The sequence below is a fragment of the Leptosomus discolor genome, chromosome 9 (genome assembly GCF_034619465.1).
Source record: "Leptosomus discolor isolate bLepDis1 chromosome 9, bLepDis1.hap2, whole genome shotgun sequence".
Lineage (NCBI taxonomy): Eukaryota > Metazoa > Chordata > Aves > Leptosomiformes > Leptosomidae > Leptosomus > Leptosomus discolor.
In genome coordinates, this window is record NC_141399.1 from 21,421,679 (window position 1) to 21,442,100 (window position 20,422).

The following is a 20,422-nucleotide window of genomic DNA, read 5'->3' on the forward strand; positions in this document are numbered from 1 at the left end:
AAGAGAAGATGGATAAACGAAATAATCCTGCACTGTAGAATGTAGCATGACAAATTATTCCCGTACTAGCTAAAAGTTTATGATCAAGTTAAATTATATTTCTTTGTTTTCCTTCTTTATGCAACAGAAAACAAGGTAGTATAAACTTCCTTCATAATGGCTTCTTTGCCTTCACAGTTTGGTAATTGCAGATTCCACTTATTCCTGTTGGAGTAAGTAATCACTGTGAGATTATAAACAGGACTGGCAGTCATTTGGAAGATTTTGTTACTATAATATCGTTTGCCGCATTAGCTTTTCTTTTTCCTGCTTGCTTGTATGAAAATGAGTAAATTAGATTTTTAACTTGCCTTGATGCAACAAATTTTTTCATATTACCTTGCATAGGATTTTCTTTTCTGTTATTTATCTTACATTCATTCATTATCTTATTTTCCACCCATCTTGTACTGGCATAAGACGATTCACTTATAGAGATAACTACCAGCTCTTTACAAATATGCCTGTTGATGAATGCAGGCTTGAAAAGTCATCATTTCCTGCAAGGTATTCTGAAGTGTTTTCTTCTGGATAGATAAATATTGCTTACTGTTGTCTGATCACTTTTAGGACCTGTTTTTGGGTTTTTTTTTTCCCAATAAAATATGTTGGCATAATGAATTATTTTGATATGTACTTCTTTTCATGCCTATGATACCCTGCTGAGCTAAAGTCGTCACAGCTTGGAGCTGATTGATTTGCTGGTTAGAATTTAGTGTTAACACTTCATAGGGGATATTATCAGGGAGCATGTTTTCCTGGTGGGAGCTTTTGTTTTCACATGACTGGGTGTAAACCACTTACTTCAGGCACATCTGTTTTAATATATGTTTTCTTTGTGTTCTCTGTTATCAGGAACAGGAAGATAGAAATTTCAAATGCAGTAATTTAATACCAATTTTATAGAAAATGGTAGTGGGTTTATAATCAAACAAAGATACACAAACAGGTTTATTAGAAAACAATGCGGTGGATGAATCACCTCATAATGAAACATGACATTAATTTTCTTTCAGATATATGTTACATAAATATGTATTATATAGTTTTTAGTAATTTTTCTTTTTACTCTCAGAACTCCAGTGTAGTTTATTCCTCTAGGGAAACAAAACAACACAAAAAAGCCCTCAACTGGTACAATGCCCAAGATACAACAGAACAGCAGTAAATTATATGACAGAAAACATCTTGCAAATTTCAGACCAATAAATGTGTAGGGCTTACTTTCGAGACTTGAAAAAGACTTTAAATTAACTTGGCATTGCTATTCTTTGTGAATGAAATTGCACTTAATAAGATTTATGATATTTCTGTTAATGTGAGCAAAATATTACTTTTTCAAGTCACAGGTAGTGCTAGAAAGTTGGTATTAATTGCACAATAAGTAAAACACTGTGTTTCAAATTCTAGTTCCTGCTTTCTTCTGCAGGTAGCCCCCACTACTAATTTTTCTTTCAAGCTTCCAGTTTTTTATGTGTGAAGCTCTTGGCTCCTCTGGATTCCAGTCAATCATATTTCTGTGTTACTTACAAGTGAGTGTGGGAAGGTGTCCAAAAATGATGGCCTTTCTGCTTTTAGAGATGTTGCCAGATAAGCCGGAAAAAATCTGTAGAATGGCTGGGGTTCTGAAGCACTGTAACCACAGATTCTGAGCACACTGCAAGGGGCACTGACTTCTCAAAGGCACATGACTTTGATGGATCTGATTTCTCAGAGGTGGGTGACTTTGATGGACAGAAGGCAGAAGGCATCTGTTTCATGAAGTCCTTTTACCAGCTGGAGTCTAGCAGAGGAAACGGAAAGTTTTCAAAGGAAGGGTTGCTAGAGTATTTTAACTGAGTCAAAACTGTACTGTTCCTTAGCATCACTGAAGAAATGGCAGACCTGTTTTGGCAGACACCTTGCATGGAAAAATTAAGTTTCCAGAAGGAAGTCCTAAAAATTTTGGTCAACTTTAGTAAGTACTGCTACAAACCTGCCTCATCTGTCAGCGCAAACACACACAGCAAGAATATGGCTGGCTCCTTGCAAGTCCTGCGGAGACAGTGGGACATCTCATCCAGATGAAATTATGAATGAGCGTTGAGCAGTAGATGTAGGTTGTTGTTCATAATACTGAATGAAAGTAGTTAAAAAGTTCCACTCCGTATTTCTTATGCCATTATTGTCATCATTCTGTGTTTTCTACTTACTCAAGTGAGCAGGGAATGAAAGTACCTTACACTTCCCTTCATCCCAAAGAAGAAGGGTTCACAGTGCTCAGTGCTGGTTTACTAGGGTCTATCTGTTTGGAAGAAGTGAGACGCAAGTTTTTCTGGAAGAATTTTCCTATGAAGAAGGACAGTATGTTCAACCTCTCCATCATTCCTGTCCCATTTCCTTCTGAAAGAATAATCAGATAAAAATAGGCTGCAGTCTCACAGTTTGCTACTCTGCCCATTCTTAGTATCCTGACAAGGAGAGTGACTGTCCAGAGGACTGAATTTATAATGCATCTCAAACATTACCCCACCAATCATGTAAAAAAATCCCCCTGAGAAAATATTAGATCTACATTGCTATGACATATTTTATACACTTGAGCGCATGCATTTGCCTCCCCAAAAAAAAATGCCTATCTAACCAAAACCAATTTAAAATCATTTTAGCTGATACGTGCTAGTGTAGATTTAGAGAGGAGTACATTTTGTATGATAAGTGAAATAGCTGCTGTTAGTGCTTTTAGATTCATTTAGAAATGGATACTTGAAGAACCTTTGCCTTACTCTGGAAATGAGTACTATTAACAGAGAAGATCTATAGTTACCATGGGCTGTAATCGGTAGCTTAAGTCAAGTGAAACCTACTTTTACGTTTCGTGTGGCTAGATTTGCTTTGCACTTCCTAAATTTAGCTCCTTAAACTATAGAAATTGTCTGTAATTGTGCTGCAACCAGAAAGGCAGTGAGTATTAAAACTAATTTTTGCCTTGGTTTGGTCATTTTAGAAATTAATTTTTCCAATCTGAGATATATTTCATAGAAAATCCAAAGTATTGGTAAGTTTTGTGCAAAAGAAGACTGTATGCACTGATCAGCTACGTGTAAATACTGTTTCTTTTGTTGAAATTCAGGTTTTTGATGTCCATATGTAACAGCCATGCATTTTCTGATACTTAATGTGATGTTTAAATTATTGTACAATATGATAATTATCACAGGACACATTGTTGAGATAGTGGCACTGCCTTATTTGTGGAGGTGTTTGGGGTTTTTTTTCCCAATTTGTTAGCCTGAAATGGTGATTTAATGCCTACAGTGCATTACAAGATTTCCAGTTCTAGTTAGTAAAAAACTAAGGGAGGGTAATGCAAATTAAAATGAGGTTGGTATATTTAGATAACATGGAATAGATGGTGTGCGTTTCACAACTTTGTGGATGAAATTTATGTGCAATGGCTAGTAGAGAGCATTCATGAAATGCCTTTCAGACTACTAGTGGAGGTGTTTTTAAAAAACGTGATTAATTTTGATTAAGAGAATTAATTAGTTAATTAAAAGTGAGGAAGATTATGTAACTGGAATTTTGATGATGACATGCTGAGAAACATTGAATAAGGTTTTCATAGGCACCCTTGGTGAGAGAAAGTCTTGAGATGCTAGGGAGAAGACTGCTGATAGGTTGCTAAAGCATGTGTTAGAGTGGCTCAAAGGACATTTTCCAAATGTACAGTTGCTAGTTAGATCACTGTTACAACTAAAGAAAATGTGGCTCTGTTTCCTTAAATCTAAAAGATGAGGTTTCAGCCCTAAAACAGATGCATTAATGCTTTTAATGCTGGCAAAAAACATGTAAATCCCTAGTATTGGTTGTAATTTGGAAATATGCTTTTTAAACTGCAGATAGTGCCTTGAAATGGAATTTTCACTACTTGATCAGCTCAACATTATGCAGTTTATCCTCTGTCTCTGTTTTCTGTGCCTGGAACACTCATGAAGCCAGTCTAATATCAGCAGGCAGTAAAACCTCAGTTTAATAGATCTAAAACGCAAGCTAGCAGATGTTTGGGTTATTATGGAGGTACCAATTACAATTCTGCAATTAAGTGCTGTTTCTCTTTTGCGCTTAAATAAAAATGTTCAGCTTGTTTGTCGTTCATGAAAATATAGCAAGCATTTGCCAAATAAATGGAACAAATTATCAGAAATTTATAAAATCATTTTTCTTTTCTTAATTTTAATCAATTTAGTTTAGAAATGGCACATTTGTCAGTCTGATCTGTGTTCTAACGATATTGCTAATAGGGTAGAAACATGCTCTTGCTTCTTTCTTTATACCTAGCTTGAACTGAAACCTTATACTTAGACTATATTTAAAGTAAATTGCTTGTTAATTAAAGTAAGTTGATAACAATTGCTGTGTCTAATTATTTTGATGATATAGGTTACTCATCAACAATTCTTGTAGCACTGAAACAAAGCTGGAATGGCACGAGTATAAATGTAACAATTGCCAGTTCCCTGTGAATGGGACTGTACAAAAGGACAAGGGTGGAATTTTTTAGTGTCTAAATTTGGAAATGGAATACATAATTTTCAAAATTTGAGAGCCAAATTGTCATTAAATTATACGTTTTAAAGAAACATGAATGGTTTTGATCAATAACAATAGGAAGGTCTCTACATACAGACAAATAACATCTTAGAGTATAAAAAAAATACCAAGACTCTTCTGGGGAAACCATGGAGAGAAATCTCTGTAAAATTCAGTTTAATCTCGTCTGGCAACACTAGGGCTGGAATATCCTAATCATAACTATGATTATAGTGTCATAACAACGCAGAGTTTATTCTTTGCACTGTAATGTGGTGTATTGATGTACCTCTGTTTAAATTCAGCCATGAATTTTTGTCATTTGGAATTGAGATTTTTTTAAAATTATTTTTATTTTTTAAATTAAAAAATATCCAACCTTCTATTTTAATTATTTTTATTTTGAAATGTAGACTGTTTATTACAAAAGGAAAAAGTTCAAATTAGAAAACCAAGATGGATTAGGAGATGAAAAGGAGTAACTCATATGGCACAGCTTTTTGATTATGGAGTCGCTAATGAACTGTAATGTATAAATATAACATACATGTCAGTGTTTGGTTCCTTAGAATAAGTATTTTTCAGTCACATGTGCAGGACTTTATGAAAAGGTATTATTAACTAAAAAAAGTTACCAGTTAATGTTTCCATAATTTGAAATCAGCAATCCTTTTTCTGGATCCAATTAAATTAATTACATAGATAAATCTAGTTAAATTTAGCTTTGTTAACTACCTCAAATACTGCTTCTGCTACAGCTATTCCGCTTTTTCTCTGGTTGTGAAGCTGAAGGGAATAGCAATTTTTGTTCTAATTAGTTCTAGCAAGTTCTTTAGGAGTAATATTCTCATATAATAGTGCAGATTGGTCATATGTGTCATGTTTTTTTGCATGCACAGGCAATATAAATGTTTGGTCTGTATTTTTAACTTTCATCCTCTGTTCTCGAGAGCAAATTGAAAAACTGATTAAGTATAGACTAGAAAAGTGAGGTAGATTGAAACCTGGCTGAACTGTTGGTCTCAGGGGATTGTGACAACATGCAGCTGGAAGCTGATCACTAATGGTGTATCCCAGTGACCTATAAGGGGGCCAATACTATTTAACATGGTCAATGATCTGGATGATGGGGCTGAGTGCCTGACATGGAAGTGGGAGGTTGTGGAAACTGGGACTGCTCAGCCTGGAGAAGGGAAGGCTGGGGATGTTATCAATGTGTATAAACACCTGATGGGAGGGAGTAAAGAAGATGGAGCCAGGCTCTTCTCAGTGGTGCCCAATGAAAGGCAAAAGGAAGATGAGAGCAAATTGAAACACAGGAAATTCCATTTAAACATAAGAAAACATGCTTTACTGTGAGAGTGGTTAAACACTGGCACAGGTTGCCTAGAGAGGCCATGGAGTCTCCCTCCCTGGAGGTATTCAAAACTCAACTGGACACTGCCCTGACCTGCCTGCTCTAATAAACCTGCTTTGGCCAGGGCACTGGGCGTAGATGGTCTCCCAAAAAGAGGGAGGCTGGTGCCTGCCAGACTCAACTACTCTATAATTCAGTGAAAAATGTGTACAGGTCAGATGCATCTCTCTTTTACCTTTAACTAGTGTGAAGAAGAAACAGTTTTCATGTTAGTAGTAGTATTTTTGCCTTATCCTTTTTTTATTCAAATGAATCAAAGGTGAATTTGTCCTTCAAACTAAAAGGGTAATTTAATTATTTCTATTAAAATTAAGGGCAAAGTATTAGCTCTCTTTGAATATAAAATATGTAACAGTCAGTGAGAGAGGGAGTAGAGATGTCATACCAACCTTTCAGTCTGTTCTTCATGCATGATTTCATCTTCTTTCATAATCACTCTTGGGGGAATTTATGGATAGTATCATTTTTTCCTTGTTCCTGTTATGTGAGCTGAACCAAGCATGAGTCCATATTCACTGAGCCACACCACTGCTGCTCTCTTAACTTTGCCATGTTGATAGGAAATGTCACACTGATACATTACATAATTACAGCTGTCCCCTTTTTATATGATTATTGCCTTGCTGTTATTTGAGGCAACAAGAGATGTTGAAATACCCCATTTTTATATAATGTTTTGTCTGACTAAACTGGTTTCTGTCTCAAGTGCTAGCAATGAGAATTACATGGTACCACAGCACTGCATTAATTAAATAGATTGTCACATCATTTTCAGGTCTGTCTTCAGATAATTGAAAAAAAATATTAAATAATTGTCCTCCTAAAAATTAAATAATTAAAGTAATTATCCTGCATCAGAGCTAATCTGATGCAGGAAGCCTGGATTTGAATATTCTCCAACTTTTGTGGTAGATCTAGTTATGCTAGTTGTACCTAAATAATTCCATTGTTCTGGCTACTGTGCAAATATATTGTGTCCTACACCCTATATGTTAATGAGTCAAAAACCCCTGTTAACAGTTTCCTAGGAAAGTTGAGCAGATCTGATAGTTAAATGGTTGTTAAATAATAAGATAGGGGCCTGTGCGGGGGAGCAGTGCCAAATGACAGTGCTGTCACTCATCTGAGGAACCTGCTTTGTGTCAGCTGAAGGGTGCAGCACATGTCTGATCAGTGATAGGGAAGTCTTTTAAACTGCTTCTCATTTTTCGCTGCAACAGTATAACTGATCTCAGCAGGATGTCCTGGTCAATCAGTCTCTAACCATGAGAAATATGAAGGTTATCTTATGGCTTTAACAGCTTGAACTGACAGCAAGTTGGGGTCCTGACCCAGGATTAACATGCAATAGAAATGTACTTTAAGACTACAATTTTGCTGTAGCATCTAAATGATGTGAGACTGCTGCCTGCATTCAATGTGCCGTAGTTCAAGGGCTGTGGAGTAGCTGGTTCGGTGAGAAGGCAGCCTCAGTAGCCAGTGGTAATGAGTAACAACTTACAAATGTGTAACTTTATTGTCGTGTTGTTTAAATTTCTGATTTTAGTCTTCAGATTTTATGTCTCTTGTGAATGCTGAAATGTGTTTCAAGTGCTTTCGTTTTAGGTTGTCTAGATCTGGAATGCATTTCTGGCTGGCTAACAAATCAGTGCTTGTCAGTCAGGATTTGGAATAAATTGCCTTGATTTTGATAGGTTTATGATGGTGGCTGCTGGTGCCTAGAGTGACAGTGAGACCTGGGGGTGATTTATTTCGTGGACATTTTCCCGAGAAATGGAGCTGCTGTTGGTATTAGGGTTTTGCGGATAATGGGAAACAAAAGGAATTAGCTGTTGTATCCCCTTTTCCAGTCTTTTCAGGATAGAAATATGAGGCACACATCAGTACAGGGCAGCACTTGTGAAATTTCATATATTTATTTATTTGTGATCTATTTGTTATTTCCCTCTCAGCGTTCTCCTTTGCTTCATTCCTGTTTATGCTATGGAGTACTGCTGACATGTGTGATTACCAGTACACATCTGTGTAAACCCTTTTTTTTTTTCCTCTTAATCCTGTTCCTCCCACTGATATTCAATTTAAACACTCCATGTTCTCCTGTCTGTGATGGAGATGTTTAAGTGTCTAAATCACATAGGAAGTGTTTAAAGAAAAAGGGAGAGACTTGGTAATAAAGGAGGGATTTACGAAATACTGTCTCCTTTCTCTCATCACCTTCTGTTTGTTTCTTACTGTCTGATTCTTTTTTTTCTACAAAACGTGCTGTTGATAATCCCTGAGTCCAAAATAGATGAATGCTTTATTTTTTTTCCCCCACAAGTCTCCTCTGTCAGAAACTCTTCATAATCAAATTTCTTGTTTAAGACTGTAACTTTTTAATTTTGGGTAAGCTTTATTAGCATTCCTCAAAACATATTACATGCCACCCTACCATATTTTTCTGGCTTCTGTGCAGCACTGTGTAACACCATGTGTACCATGTGAGATACAAATCCTATTATATTTAGAAAATATGACCAGTCTTCATTACAAGAGCGTGTACAACATCTATTAAAGGATTCAGAAACATTTTTTGTTGTCTGGTTTAGAGCCAGCTTGCAAATGTATGTACAATAGGGCTTTGAAATGATGAATGTGTCATCATTGGACCCAAAAAATGATTCATTGTGAAGCAAACTGATCAAAGTCAGGAATTTAGAAGCTCACCATCCTTAAGGGATGCAGACCTCCGGTTCTTTGGAATTGAAATGCTTTGCTTGAGCTTGAAGTAAAGGAAGAGATCTGTGTCAGTTCAGTGTATAAATTTTTTAATCCTCCAAAGGTAAAAAGGAGAGAAATTTTACTTTCTGATGAATAGGCATGATGTGAATGGGAATACCTATGTTAGTTTATGCAGCGGTGTGCATAAGAATTACAAAAAGCCCATCAAACCTTTAAACTTCTAAATGTTTGGCTTTAAATCCAGTGAGTGAGAACAGTATGTAAGGTTAACACAGTCTGTTTCTTCTGATGCCAAAATGGTTATGCAACCAGCTCCAAGTTGTTAACTGTCCTTTTTCAATCCCTTATGCTGACCTCAATTCAAACTGACTTTCGATTTTAATTCAACTGAATATCGACATCATTGTACCTTGAAGTGATGATTCCGAGTTGTGTAATAGCATGTATATTATCAGAAAGCGTGTTGCTTTCTGTGCTCTATATAAAATGGAGGCAATTTATTAATCATTAACATGAAAAAACTGCTTAAATTTCCAAACAGTCTGAGGACAAACTGTGATCTTCCTCATCAGTCAAGTCAATAATATTATTCTAGATATGTCCTCAAGGGTAGCAAAATCAGAATCTGCACAAGATATAAAGACTAATTTTTATTCCTAAGTAAAGACCTTATGAAAGTAAATTCATAACATAACAGTATATTTTAAATTTTATGTGTATGTTTACATATACAGAGAAAATTCCTGCACATCCTGATCTATTTTCTCTTTCTTGAGTAAATAAAGTACAGAGTGGAAATTTTTCACAATTTAACTTTAAAAATGTATTTTCCTCTGTCTGCCTATTGTGAATGGAGTTGAAATGGAACATTTGATATGGATATAATATTCCATCAAAGTTCATTTTTTATCTTAATAAAATTGGTTTATTTACAATCATCATTATTCTAAAGGAGTAGTTCAGTCTGTAGAACACAGGAGAATAACATAAAACAAATGGAGACTTCAGATAATGTATGAAATCCTGACAGTTTAATTTGGAAAGACTACTTGGATCTTCTTGTCAGGTCCTCTCTTTTCACATCAAAAGGAGCAATGAGAAAAATGAAGTTTACTGAGTGTTATGGTAAAAATGGAAGCATTATGATTTCCTGATTTAATTTGAAAAGTTGAAGTACCTCTCTAAGTTATGCCCATAGTCTTGTCTTATCTTTCTTCTTAACCCATTTTATTGTCCAGTGAAATAATTCTGAAAATTCCTTTTGTAATCCAAATTCAGCGTTAGGTCAATGATAGCTTTTGGGTTGGTATTTTTAAGCCTTATTAATACAGGTGTCCTTTGACCTAGAAACCTATTTTGATGTGATAATTCAAACTATTTTTTTAACCTCTGTCTGCAGTTTGTTTTATATGCAAGTCTTTACTTACAATTGAAATATTATTATTGCGTAAATAATATAAAGACTTGGAAGAAACATTTGAAAACACTTCACTTCCCCCATTAGTGGGAAGTCATTGATGGAGGAAGATACTGGATCAGTCTCTTCCTAGTAGAAGATCGTACAGTATGTAACTGTCTTGTGATTAGCAAGAGATCTTTTGTTGAGCTCTTGAGAAACCGTGTGTTCAAAAAGACTTAGTTCCTGCTTGCAAATCACAGTTCAAAGGCCTTCTTTCATATGCTGTCAAAGGGTTTTCATTCTCTGAGGGGTCAATGAAGTTGTTCCTAGTTAATTATTCAAAAGTAACACCTTTGGGCCGTCCTTTTAATTTTTTTCCAGGTGTCATAAACTGCAGATTTTGAGCAAGAAATAAATTTAGCTACAGCACAGTAGGCCTTTTTAAAAGCCAGCAGCTTCTGCAAAGGATTGTCAAGAACAATCTACAAGGAGACTAGTTTTGGCATATAGATTTTGAACTGAAACAGTACGGAAAGGAAGTGCTACTTGCCAGCTCTCACCACCATATGCTGTATTATAATGTAATGTACAAAGAATATGGAGACAGCAGCTGCTGTAGAAGGAGGTGGCCACTTGTTAGATTTTGAAACCTTTCTGAAATGTCTGTTCATTTTCTTTTCACTGGTATCTTTTCCCCTTGCTTACGTATTTGCATTTGAAAGATGTTCACTAAAAAAATTATTTTTAGACTACAGTGAGAAGAGTATGATCTACTTTTTGTTGAAATAAAAATTTTAGAAAGACTCTAATATTTAGGTTTATGTCTTGTGAAATGTGGACAGATTTTTATTTTCTCAATATCCATTCGCATCAGGGCATAATGAAATCATATGTACAAATTAACTATCATCAAGGATTGTATGTCTTTGATGGAAAGAAATAGATGTCTTTAATTGGTTTCCAGTGTGTGTTTTCTAGTGGCTTGATCACATTCACATTTAAGTCAATGTCAAGATTCACTGACTTCAGTGGCAGAGAAGCATAAATGAAGATTTAGATCTAAAATGCAAGGAGTTTGTTATGATATACACAGAGAAATCCATCTTTCCTAGTGTCACTACCCAGGCAATGAAGTTGAGCACTCTGTTGCTTTGAGAAACCTGAAGTTCTTAGGATGTTTCAGGAACTGTGTGCATGCAATGTTATGAAAATGAACCTTATTTATTTAAATGAAACTGTATTTTAAAGGATTTTTTGTTTTGACTCCTGAGATTTTCATAGCCACTGAATGTAACAATCCTTCCAGATATACATAACTACAAGGGGACTTGGGTTTTAAATTAGGGATTCCTAAGTGAATTTGAAAATCCAGAGGGAAGTTACAGCATAATGAGATTATAGCAGGGCAAGTTGTTATAGCATATAATAAAATTAATATGTAACACTGGCATTTTTGCTGTTGTTGGTGTTTTACATTGACCCTATAGCAATGCTAAAATGTCATAGTAACACAAATGTGAGCCATACAACTCGGTAAAAATGATGGTTCATACAGAAGAAAGATGTTACAGTTCTTTTTGGAAGGATAAATCTCTCAGAGACAGAGATTTTTAGATTATTATGTATTGCTCACCATAGAAGCATCTCTCTGACAAAGAAATTACATTAATCTATCTGTCACCAGGTATATATTTTCCTGGTGATAGAAGGATGATTCTTATGGAAAAATCCATGTTTATTTGCTTACTTCAGTTCTAGACCAGTCTATTTTTATCCGACCTTCATTTTTTAAACTACCTGAAATTGATGTTTATCTGGAATACTTACATACTTACTAATACTTACTTGAAGGTCCCCTTTTCCCTTTTTGTGGCCATACTTGTTGCAAGTATTCAAATCTAAGCAGGATTAGAGATTTGCAACTTTAATCATTCCCTACATTACTCCACATCCCACTGAGGGGCGACGTAGGGAATTCCATCTTCATAGGAATCCCATTTCTGAAGTAGACTAGATTTTTAAGTCTATAGCAGCATTAAATATGAGTTCTGAATTTAGTCCTGCAGTCCTAATTCTGCAAAATGTGAGGCAGAATTTTGTCACGTTGAAAATGATGAATTACACTGGTGTCTTGAGTCAAATCAAAACATGTTTTCAATGCAAATTAAAGTTGTGGAAGGTCTTTCCCTTCTTTTGGTTCCTGTAAGTATAGTTTAGCCCTAGCTTAAGCAACACTTCTCTAATTCTACTGAGTACAAGAAAATGTAAGTTACCAACAGTCTGTAGTTTACACTTGGGTCGCTGTAAGTCAGTCTGGAGTCTTGAGAACACAGGAACTTTTTGTTTGGGGTTGAGAAAGTTTGTAAATAAAATGTGTGTTTGTTCATATTTTGAATGGGGAGGTAAAGCCTTCCTTGTCCCTAGAAGGACTGAGAATTGTCAGGAGTTGCAAAATGTTTAGCCTACTCCATTTTTTCTAATATAATAAAGCATTTATTGTCTGAAGCAGCAGACTAAAGTGTGGTAATTCTAGAAACAGGTGCTTTTAGATGTAGAACTATTATTTTATAGATTGTTGGAAATACCTTGCTCACTGAGATTTACTGTTATGATTAAACGCACATTTATCCTTACCTAAAAAATGCCTGGTAGAAAAAAAAGGACAGATCTTTCTTGAGCTCATTATTATAACCATGAAAGTCAGCAAAACAATATAATTCTAAGCAAATGAGAAGAGGAAATCCCCTGTTTGTGGTAAATGAGAATTAATTCATTTTGAACCTGAAGAAAGGTACTTCATTTTTAACCATCACAAACTATTCAACTGCCAATGACTAATGTACAAGAAAAGAAATGCAAGAGACCAAATGTAGCTATTTGTCTAGAGAAATTTTCCCTATTGTGAGAATAGCTGCTTCAAGTCTCTTACAGCTCTGTGGATGTTTTGCTAGTTTTTAAAAATTGGAAGATGCATGACTGCACAGTCATTAGAGCTTCAGATCTTAAGTTACTGTAATTAATCTATTAAGTTAACGAAGTTACTGTACACTGTAACTTCGTTATTAATTGTTCAGAAGGCATTGTATACTGCTTATCATTACAGAAATTCGTATCTGATTTTTTCTTCTCCTCAGCCACCAGAAAAAGAGGGTGGCCTGCCTCGCCAGGTAGGCAATAAGACGGAGTGTGGCCTCTTGGGATTTGTCCTGGATTTGAAGCAGGATTATGAGCCTGTTCGAGACCTCATCCCCGAGGAGAAACTCTACAAAGTTTACACGTTCAACTCTGTCAGAAAGTCTATGAGTACTGTCATTAAAATGCCAGACGGTAGTTTCCGAATGTACAGCAAAGGAGCTTCTGAAATTGTTCTGAAGAAGTAAGTTCAATGGATCAGCTGCTGTGGTTTTCCAAAATGCAAAACATTCTGACACTAATAAGACATAAGTGACAATTTCAATATTTGTGATTTGCTACTTACAGTAGAAATATGATGCAACTTACTAGTATAAACTGTTACTGTACTTTTCTAAAAATTTTTTTTAAGTGCTCACTCTTGCAAAACTGGCTTATTTTTCTTACCATTGGCTAGCCAAAGAATTTGGTCTACATTTAGTAGTTTGTGCATGGATTCTTTACATTCAACCCATTTGGAAAAATAAGGATTTTTCAATTTTTTATAAGTTGTCAGCTCATTAATTACGTGGGTATGGAGAAGATAATGGATGAAGGGTTCTTGGTGTCTCTCTGATAAGTGACAAATTTTCTGATGTGAATCTTCTTGCTTAATACAGAAATTTAAAGCTTGCCATCAAAAAAGGAAAGTTTTGAATGAAACGAGCTGATACAAGGAAATACGTCCCAGCAGCAAATACACATTCAACTTTTTTTTTTCCTTCCCGTTTTCTTAAATAAAACAGATGTTCCAGGATCCTTAATGCAGCTGGTGAACCTCGTATCTTCAGACCGCGTGACCGAGATGAAATGGTGAAGAAAGTGATTGAACCTATGGCCTGTGATGGACTGAGAACTATCTGTGTTGCTTTCCGAGACTTTAACAGCAGCCCAGAGCCTGACTGGGACAATGAAAATGACATATTATCTGACCTGACTTGCATTTGTGTTGTTGGCATTGAGGACCCAGTAAGGCCAGAGGTATGTCAAATTCTTATGTTATAAAGCGCTTCTCAGAGAACTGAACATAAATTGAACTGCAAATTTCTTGCAGTTTTTATCTTTTCTTTGTTTTTTTAATTAGCTCGGTCAAAGAAGATGGAAGTGAGCTGTAGAAATAGACTTTACTTGATAAAAAGTCAAATAATTAACTTGATAAAAATCAAATATTAATCAACCAGTATTTAAATCAAAATAGGGCTTTTTGAACTACAGGATGGAGATGACTTAACCTCCTCTCAAGGAGTAGTATACAGGAGGACTGATCAGCAGAAGTTCTGTTATGCTTACAGATAGACTTGAAGAATTTTCCTTCAAGTTATGTGGCAACATGCAACTCTGAAAGTAGAGAAAGGATGTGCAGTGATTGTAATTACCGTAGTTATAACTGCAATGCACTTACTTTCCACAGAAATTACATGCAGTCTTGGAGTTTTGTGTTTTACTGTAACAATTGCCATGTTACTAATTGTCTTAAGATTGTAACTGGTGGCTACTCAAGGAAGCTGTCCTTAATGTTGTGTTTGGACAAGGAAAAGCTTTGCCATGCAAAGGCTGAGGATTTCATGCATACTATACATAAATAGCTTGTAAAAATATGGCTAAAATTTCATCTCAACTAAGCTGAGAAAATGAATATTTGGTGTGCACACTGGAAGCATGTGCCTGCTACTATACTTGTAAATTATATTACTGTAGTAATGCAAAGGGCAGATTAAGAGGTAGAAACTGTTTCCAACCTGTGTATATGGTGGTCAATAATTAATCTTGACAGTGGAGAATTAATTCCATTTTAGAGTTTAGAAATAGTGGCAGAAGGTAAGTCCCAAAATTGAAAGTGCTGAGCATAAAATGCAACCGTGAGTGTGTGGCCACGGCTGCTGTGTAGGCACAGCTGCAGCCGCGCAGTGTACAGTGAGAGCACCTGCCCCAGCACCTTCTGCAAATGGGGGAGCCATTAATGCTCTCCTGTTTTGCTCCCAGAAATCCACTCTTCGATTCTGCTGTTACTTCAGTAGGTGATTAATGACTATGGTTTGCTCTGGAGTGGTCATTACTCAAATTTCTTTTATACAAAAAGAGTGGGTTCTGATACTGCAAAAAGTAAGTATTTTGGTACTGATGTTTGTCTTTTTTATTCTTCTGTCTCATTTTACATTTTTGCTGAATGTCCAGATCTTTGTATTTGATTCACTGAGAACTGGTGGCAATGCTAGACATGTTAGGAATTTTTTTTTTTTTCACTAAACCAGCAAAAGTATAAATTAATCTGATTAATTTCCCTGAGTCCTTTATAAATTAGACTTACATACTTCTGACTGCTGTAACTTCAGAAACTAGCATGATATAATTACAACTACAGGTACCAACTGCATAACTATGCTTTGTGTGATAATGGACTTCCCTGGGGTTTTGCCAGTATCAAGAAGGTTATAATACAAAATAAATCTTGCTTAGGTGGAAACTTTATGATAAACTCCTTATCTCCACCATCATCAGATAAACAGCATTCACTTTATATGTCATCAGATGCTCTTTTGCTGCTAATCCATCTGCCCCTACAGCTGACATGGCAAGTCTTTGAAAATGTTTAAAAACGTTCTTAAAATGTTCTGTCTGCAATGATCCCTTAATGCTCTAGCTCACATATATGTGAACTCTGAAAGTTTTTAACTCTCAGTGACCACTGGAACTGTGAATCACTTCTCTTTACCTTCAAAATTGATTGATGACACATGCTGTTAGAAAATAGCTTTTAAGTCAGGTTATGTGTGGTATGACAGACAGAGGGGATGGGTAGCAGTGGGATTTGCAGTTATTATTGAAAATAGCTCCAAACTATCCTTTCATGTGATTATTATGAGTGTGTTTTATGAGAACTGTTCTCATCTCATAGGGAATAATTTCTTAGGAGCTTGAGGTAAAAATGAATAGTTTTGCTAAAAATAAAGAGGTCAAGTCTGACTTCTTTGTAAAGGATCAAAGAATATGAAGGCAAGAAAACATTTTATTTCTAAATAATTATTTGAATAATGTATTGAATTCCTCATAGTTTAACACCAGAATATGCAGTAACAGTTCTTACTTTCTTGCAAGATGCGCAATTATTGTTTATAATTTCAGAATTTTACCAAATGTCAGTCAGTTGTTGTAACGGGTCTGCATGGCAAGGTTTTGGTAGCGGGGGGGTTACAGGGGTGGCTTCTGTATGAAGCTGCTAGAAGTTTCCCCTATGTCAGATGCAGCCAATGCCAGCCGGCTTTAAGACGGACCCACTGCTGGCCAAGGCCGAGCCAGTCAGCGACAGCGTTTTTTGCCTCTGTGATAACGTATTTAAGAGAGTGAAAAAGTTGTTGCGCAGCAGGAATTGCTGCGAGTGAGAGGAGTAAGAATATGTGAGAGAAACATCCCACAGACACCAAGGTCAGTGAAGAAGGAGGGGGAGGAGATGCTCCAGGCGCCGGAGCAGCGATTCCCCTGCGGCCTGTGGTGGAGACCATGGTGAGGCAGGCTGTCCCCCTGCAGCCCATGGGCAGTGGAGCAGATGACTGCCTACACCCCGTGGAGGGCCCCCACGCCGGAGTAGGTGGATGCCTGAAGGAAGCTGTGAACCCCGTGGGAAGCCTGCACCGGAGCGGGCTCCTGGCAGGACCTGTGGCCCGTGGAGAGAGAGAAGCCCACGCTGGAGCAGGTTTGCTGCTGGAGACCCCGTGAGGGGGACTTATGCTGGAGCACTCGGTTCCTGAAGGACTGCACACCATGGAGGAGACCCACGCTGGAGCAGTTCATGAAGGACTGAACCTGTGGGAAGACTCACGTTGGAGAAGTCATGGAGGACTTTCTCCCGTGAGGGGGACCCCACATTGGAGCAGGGGAAACGTGTGAGGAGTCCTCCCCCTGAGGAGGAAGAAGCGGCAGAAAACAACAGTGTGATGAACTGATCCCAACCCCCATTCCCTGTTTTCCCCCTGTGCTGCTGGAGGGGACGAGGGAGGAAAATCGGGATCAAAGTTACGCCCGGGAAAGGAGGGAGGGGTGGGGGGAAGGTGTTTTAAGATTTGGTTTTATTTCTCATTACTCCTCTCTGAGTTAATTGGTAATAAATCACATTTCCTTTCAGTTGAGTCTGTTTTGCCCGTGACGGTAAATGCTGAGTGATCTCTCTGTCCTTATCTCAACCCCACAAGCCTGGTGTTTTTTTTTTTTTTTTCCTCTCCTCTCTCCTGTCCAGTTAAGGAGGGGGAGTGATAGAGTGGCTTTGGTGGGTACCTGGCATTTTGGCCAGGGTCAACCCACCACAGTTGTTTTTTGGGACTTTGGTTTTTTGGGTATTTTCCGTCCTTGTCCCTTCTGACTGTTTTAAACTGGTAGTAACATTATGAGAACTTTTAAAACAACACTTAAATTATTACTCCATAACACATTGGTAAAAAGCAGTAGCAGTACCTTAGGAGAAAGAAATGGATGAAAAAATGGTGAAATCATGATCGTAGATGCAAATAGTAAGATGTTGAGCTGTTATAAGGGACCTTTCTATTTTGCCAGAATTAAGCCTACTTATTAAATAGAGTCACCGCTGGAGTTTATGAATTTTCAGTGTGCTTTCTGGAGGGAAAAAAGGACATAAAAAATTAGAAATATTACTACAACTTCCGTTTTCTTAATATTCTCAGTATTAATAGTATCAGAATTTATTCTGACAGAAATGATAATTAGGTAATTCCAGTGAAACAAGCCAATGCCACCATCCTGGCAGCCTTTAGTTTCCCTTAAATTACATTCCCATTTTTCCTGGGGAAGGCTCAGGATTTTTTTCCTTTTCCGGAAGATGATTGTTGGAGTTAACACATCCAAAATGGTAGCCTCCTTGTTTCCACAAAGCTCCTGTGGCACACTGCTCATATGCGTCCTTGGGATGTTCAAATATGTGAATACCTGCAGTGTCAGTGGTGTTTTGCTAGCATGGGTTCAAAGATGAGAGTGCTGCATCTGTTCTGATGATATGTCTGGGAGCTTTCTTGTACTTGCATTACCTTCTGTACTTTAAAATAAACTATTTGGATGAATTATTCAACAATAATATCCAGCACCTGACCAGCTTTATCTGGAGTGTAACCACTGGACACCTATGACTTCTGCATAATGCCTAGGTTAATTCAGACATTAGCTTATTCATTATCAGCAGTTTTAATCAAGAACTGAACTACCTGCTTGATATTTATCTTTTTGTGTGTGGGTTTTGGGAGTTTTTGATAAATATACAGAAAGAGAACAAATAGAATGATGTCTCGTTCCTGTAGAGATTTCTCTGTTGATTTTGACCATCTTCTGGATTGAGTTTAATGAGTCTGTACTGGCTTATACTGATTTGCCAATGTACACCTACAATCTGTTATTTCTGAGAGGTGAACATAAATCACATCCAAATATAATCTATTTACTTACCACCTGATTCTGATAGATATTCCTGCATTGTATAATTTATGCATACATGCATGCGTTAAAAGGTTTTCTTTGCAGAGAGAAAATAAACCAGGAAATTTTAAAATGTGTACTTAAGCTCAAAAAAACTGATGGAAACTGCAAAACTGATGGAAAATATCTGCTTCCACTGCCCACTCAGTCTGCCAACACTTTTTATCCTTACAGCAATTAAAAAATATGAACAATATTTTAACTGTAATTGCTGTACACAGTATTAAATCAGATACCACCCACCAGCTGTCCAAAAAAATGGGAGAAGAGGAAAATAGATTTATTTCTCTAGTTATATGTGAGTTTGAGATGTATTTGAAACTAGGTTGTCCTCTCATGACCTTGTTTGATAGAAATGGCACTTAATGTGAATAGCCTCTTTTTTTCTGTTTGCACTATCGTTTATTTTTTTCCTTCATGGTTCATACACTTGTGCTGGTTTTACAGATAGTCATCTAAATCTGTCATAGCCTATGCATGAGTGTCACCACAGTTAAAGTGGATACTAAGGGCATTCCAAATTGTCAAATGGGATATAGTCAGGATTATTAATATGGAAACTGGGTAAATCAGGAGTCATTTGCTTAAGTAATAGATTTAATCTGATTGTATGTCCACCCATAGAAGTCTATTTCATAATGCTAAAAGGCTTCAGGTCCAAATAATGTTTCCAGGATACAACTTTTGGGAAGAATATTATCAGTTAGTAAAGCTGAGGGAATGGGACAATAAGCCTCTGTCCCTTAATTCTCTTGGTTCGATAATCAGAGAGGCATTCCGCAAACAGCACATTCTGCAGATGCAGTCTGAGGGTGAGTTTCTTCGTAGTCATGGGAAAAGTACTAGTCTGATCCTCAACTGTTAGTTTAGTGAGGCATTTTGGAAGACAGAAGCTTCACAACTGCCTTTACTAAAGATGCAGAAACATGATGTGAAATTGTATTCACTGATTAGAGTAATCATTATCTACAATATGGTTTAAGGGTGTATAATTTCAGTCTGACGTGCAGCCCGAGATATATAGCCTTCCTGGGCCCATGAAATCATTAGAAGCCTAGAATTTGCCATTCTGGATCAGAGCAGTGGTTGTCAGATAAGAGGCAAAGTCCTGCCCTCTTTAGTGTCACGTAATTGTGGCTATAGAGGAAAGTAAAATATCTAGAAATGGACAAAATTAACAGTGTAATGTTGTAGATGGTGGCTCCTTTTCTTAATATTTTCTGTACTAATGGACGAGGTGAATCCACTCTAATTGACCTGGAGTTCTACAATACACTTATATCTATGGCGGAGGTTGTGATCAGCAAGCTGCATTGAACTGGCAGAAGAATATAGCCAGGCTTTGCTATTGTAACCAGTATTATCCATTTTGATACTCTTTCTTAGATGGTTTTGGCGATTTTTAAGTTTTTTTATAGTTTTTTAAAATTAAAATCCTTTTCATAATCATATCCTTTGCTTATTAGTTTCTGTAGAAAATCCTCAGCTCTATGTACACAATTGCTGACATAATTCATCACACTCAGACAGTCCTGTTACTTTACATAAGTGTCGTCTGAAGAAGCTTGGCTAGTAACATAGCAGCAATTTGGAGTCAGTGGTCAAGTATATGTATTTGGGGAATTATG

The 20,422-nt window shown here is 36.7% G+C and overlaps 1 protein-coding gene across 17 annotated transcripts in view; it reads left to right on the top strand.

The window, feature by feature from the left end:
• Nucleotides 1-20,422, top strand: part of ATP2B2 (ATPase plasma membrane Ca2+ transporting 2) — a 186,327-nt gene that overhangs the window by 118,831 nt on the left and 47,074 nt on the right. For all 17 annotated transcript variants that reach the window (XM_086470078.1, XM_086470081.1, XM_086470085.1 and 14 more), the window contains 2 exons: nucleotides 13,283-13,524; nucleotides 14,066-14,300. In XM_086470078.1, the coding sequence (XP_086326204.1) occupies nucleotides 13,283-13,524; nucleotides 14,066-14,300 (477 nt within the window). The remainder of the gene's footprint in view (nucleotides 1-13,282; nucleotides 13,525-14,065; nucleotides 14,301-20,422) is intronic.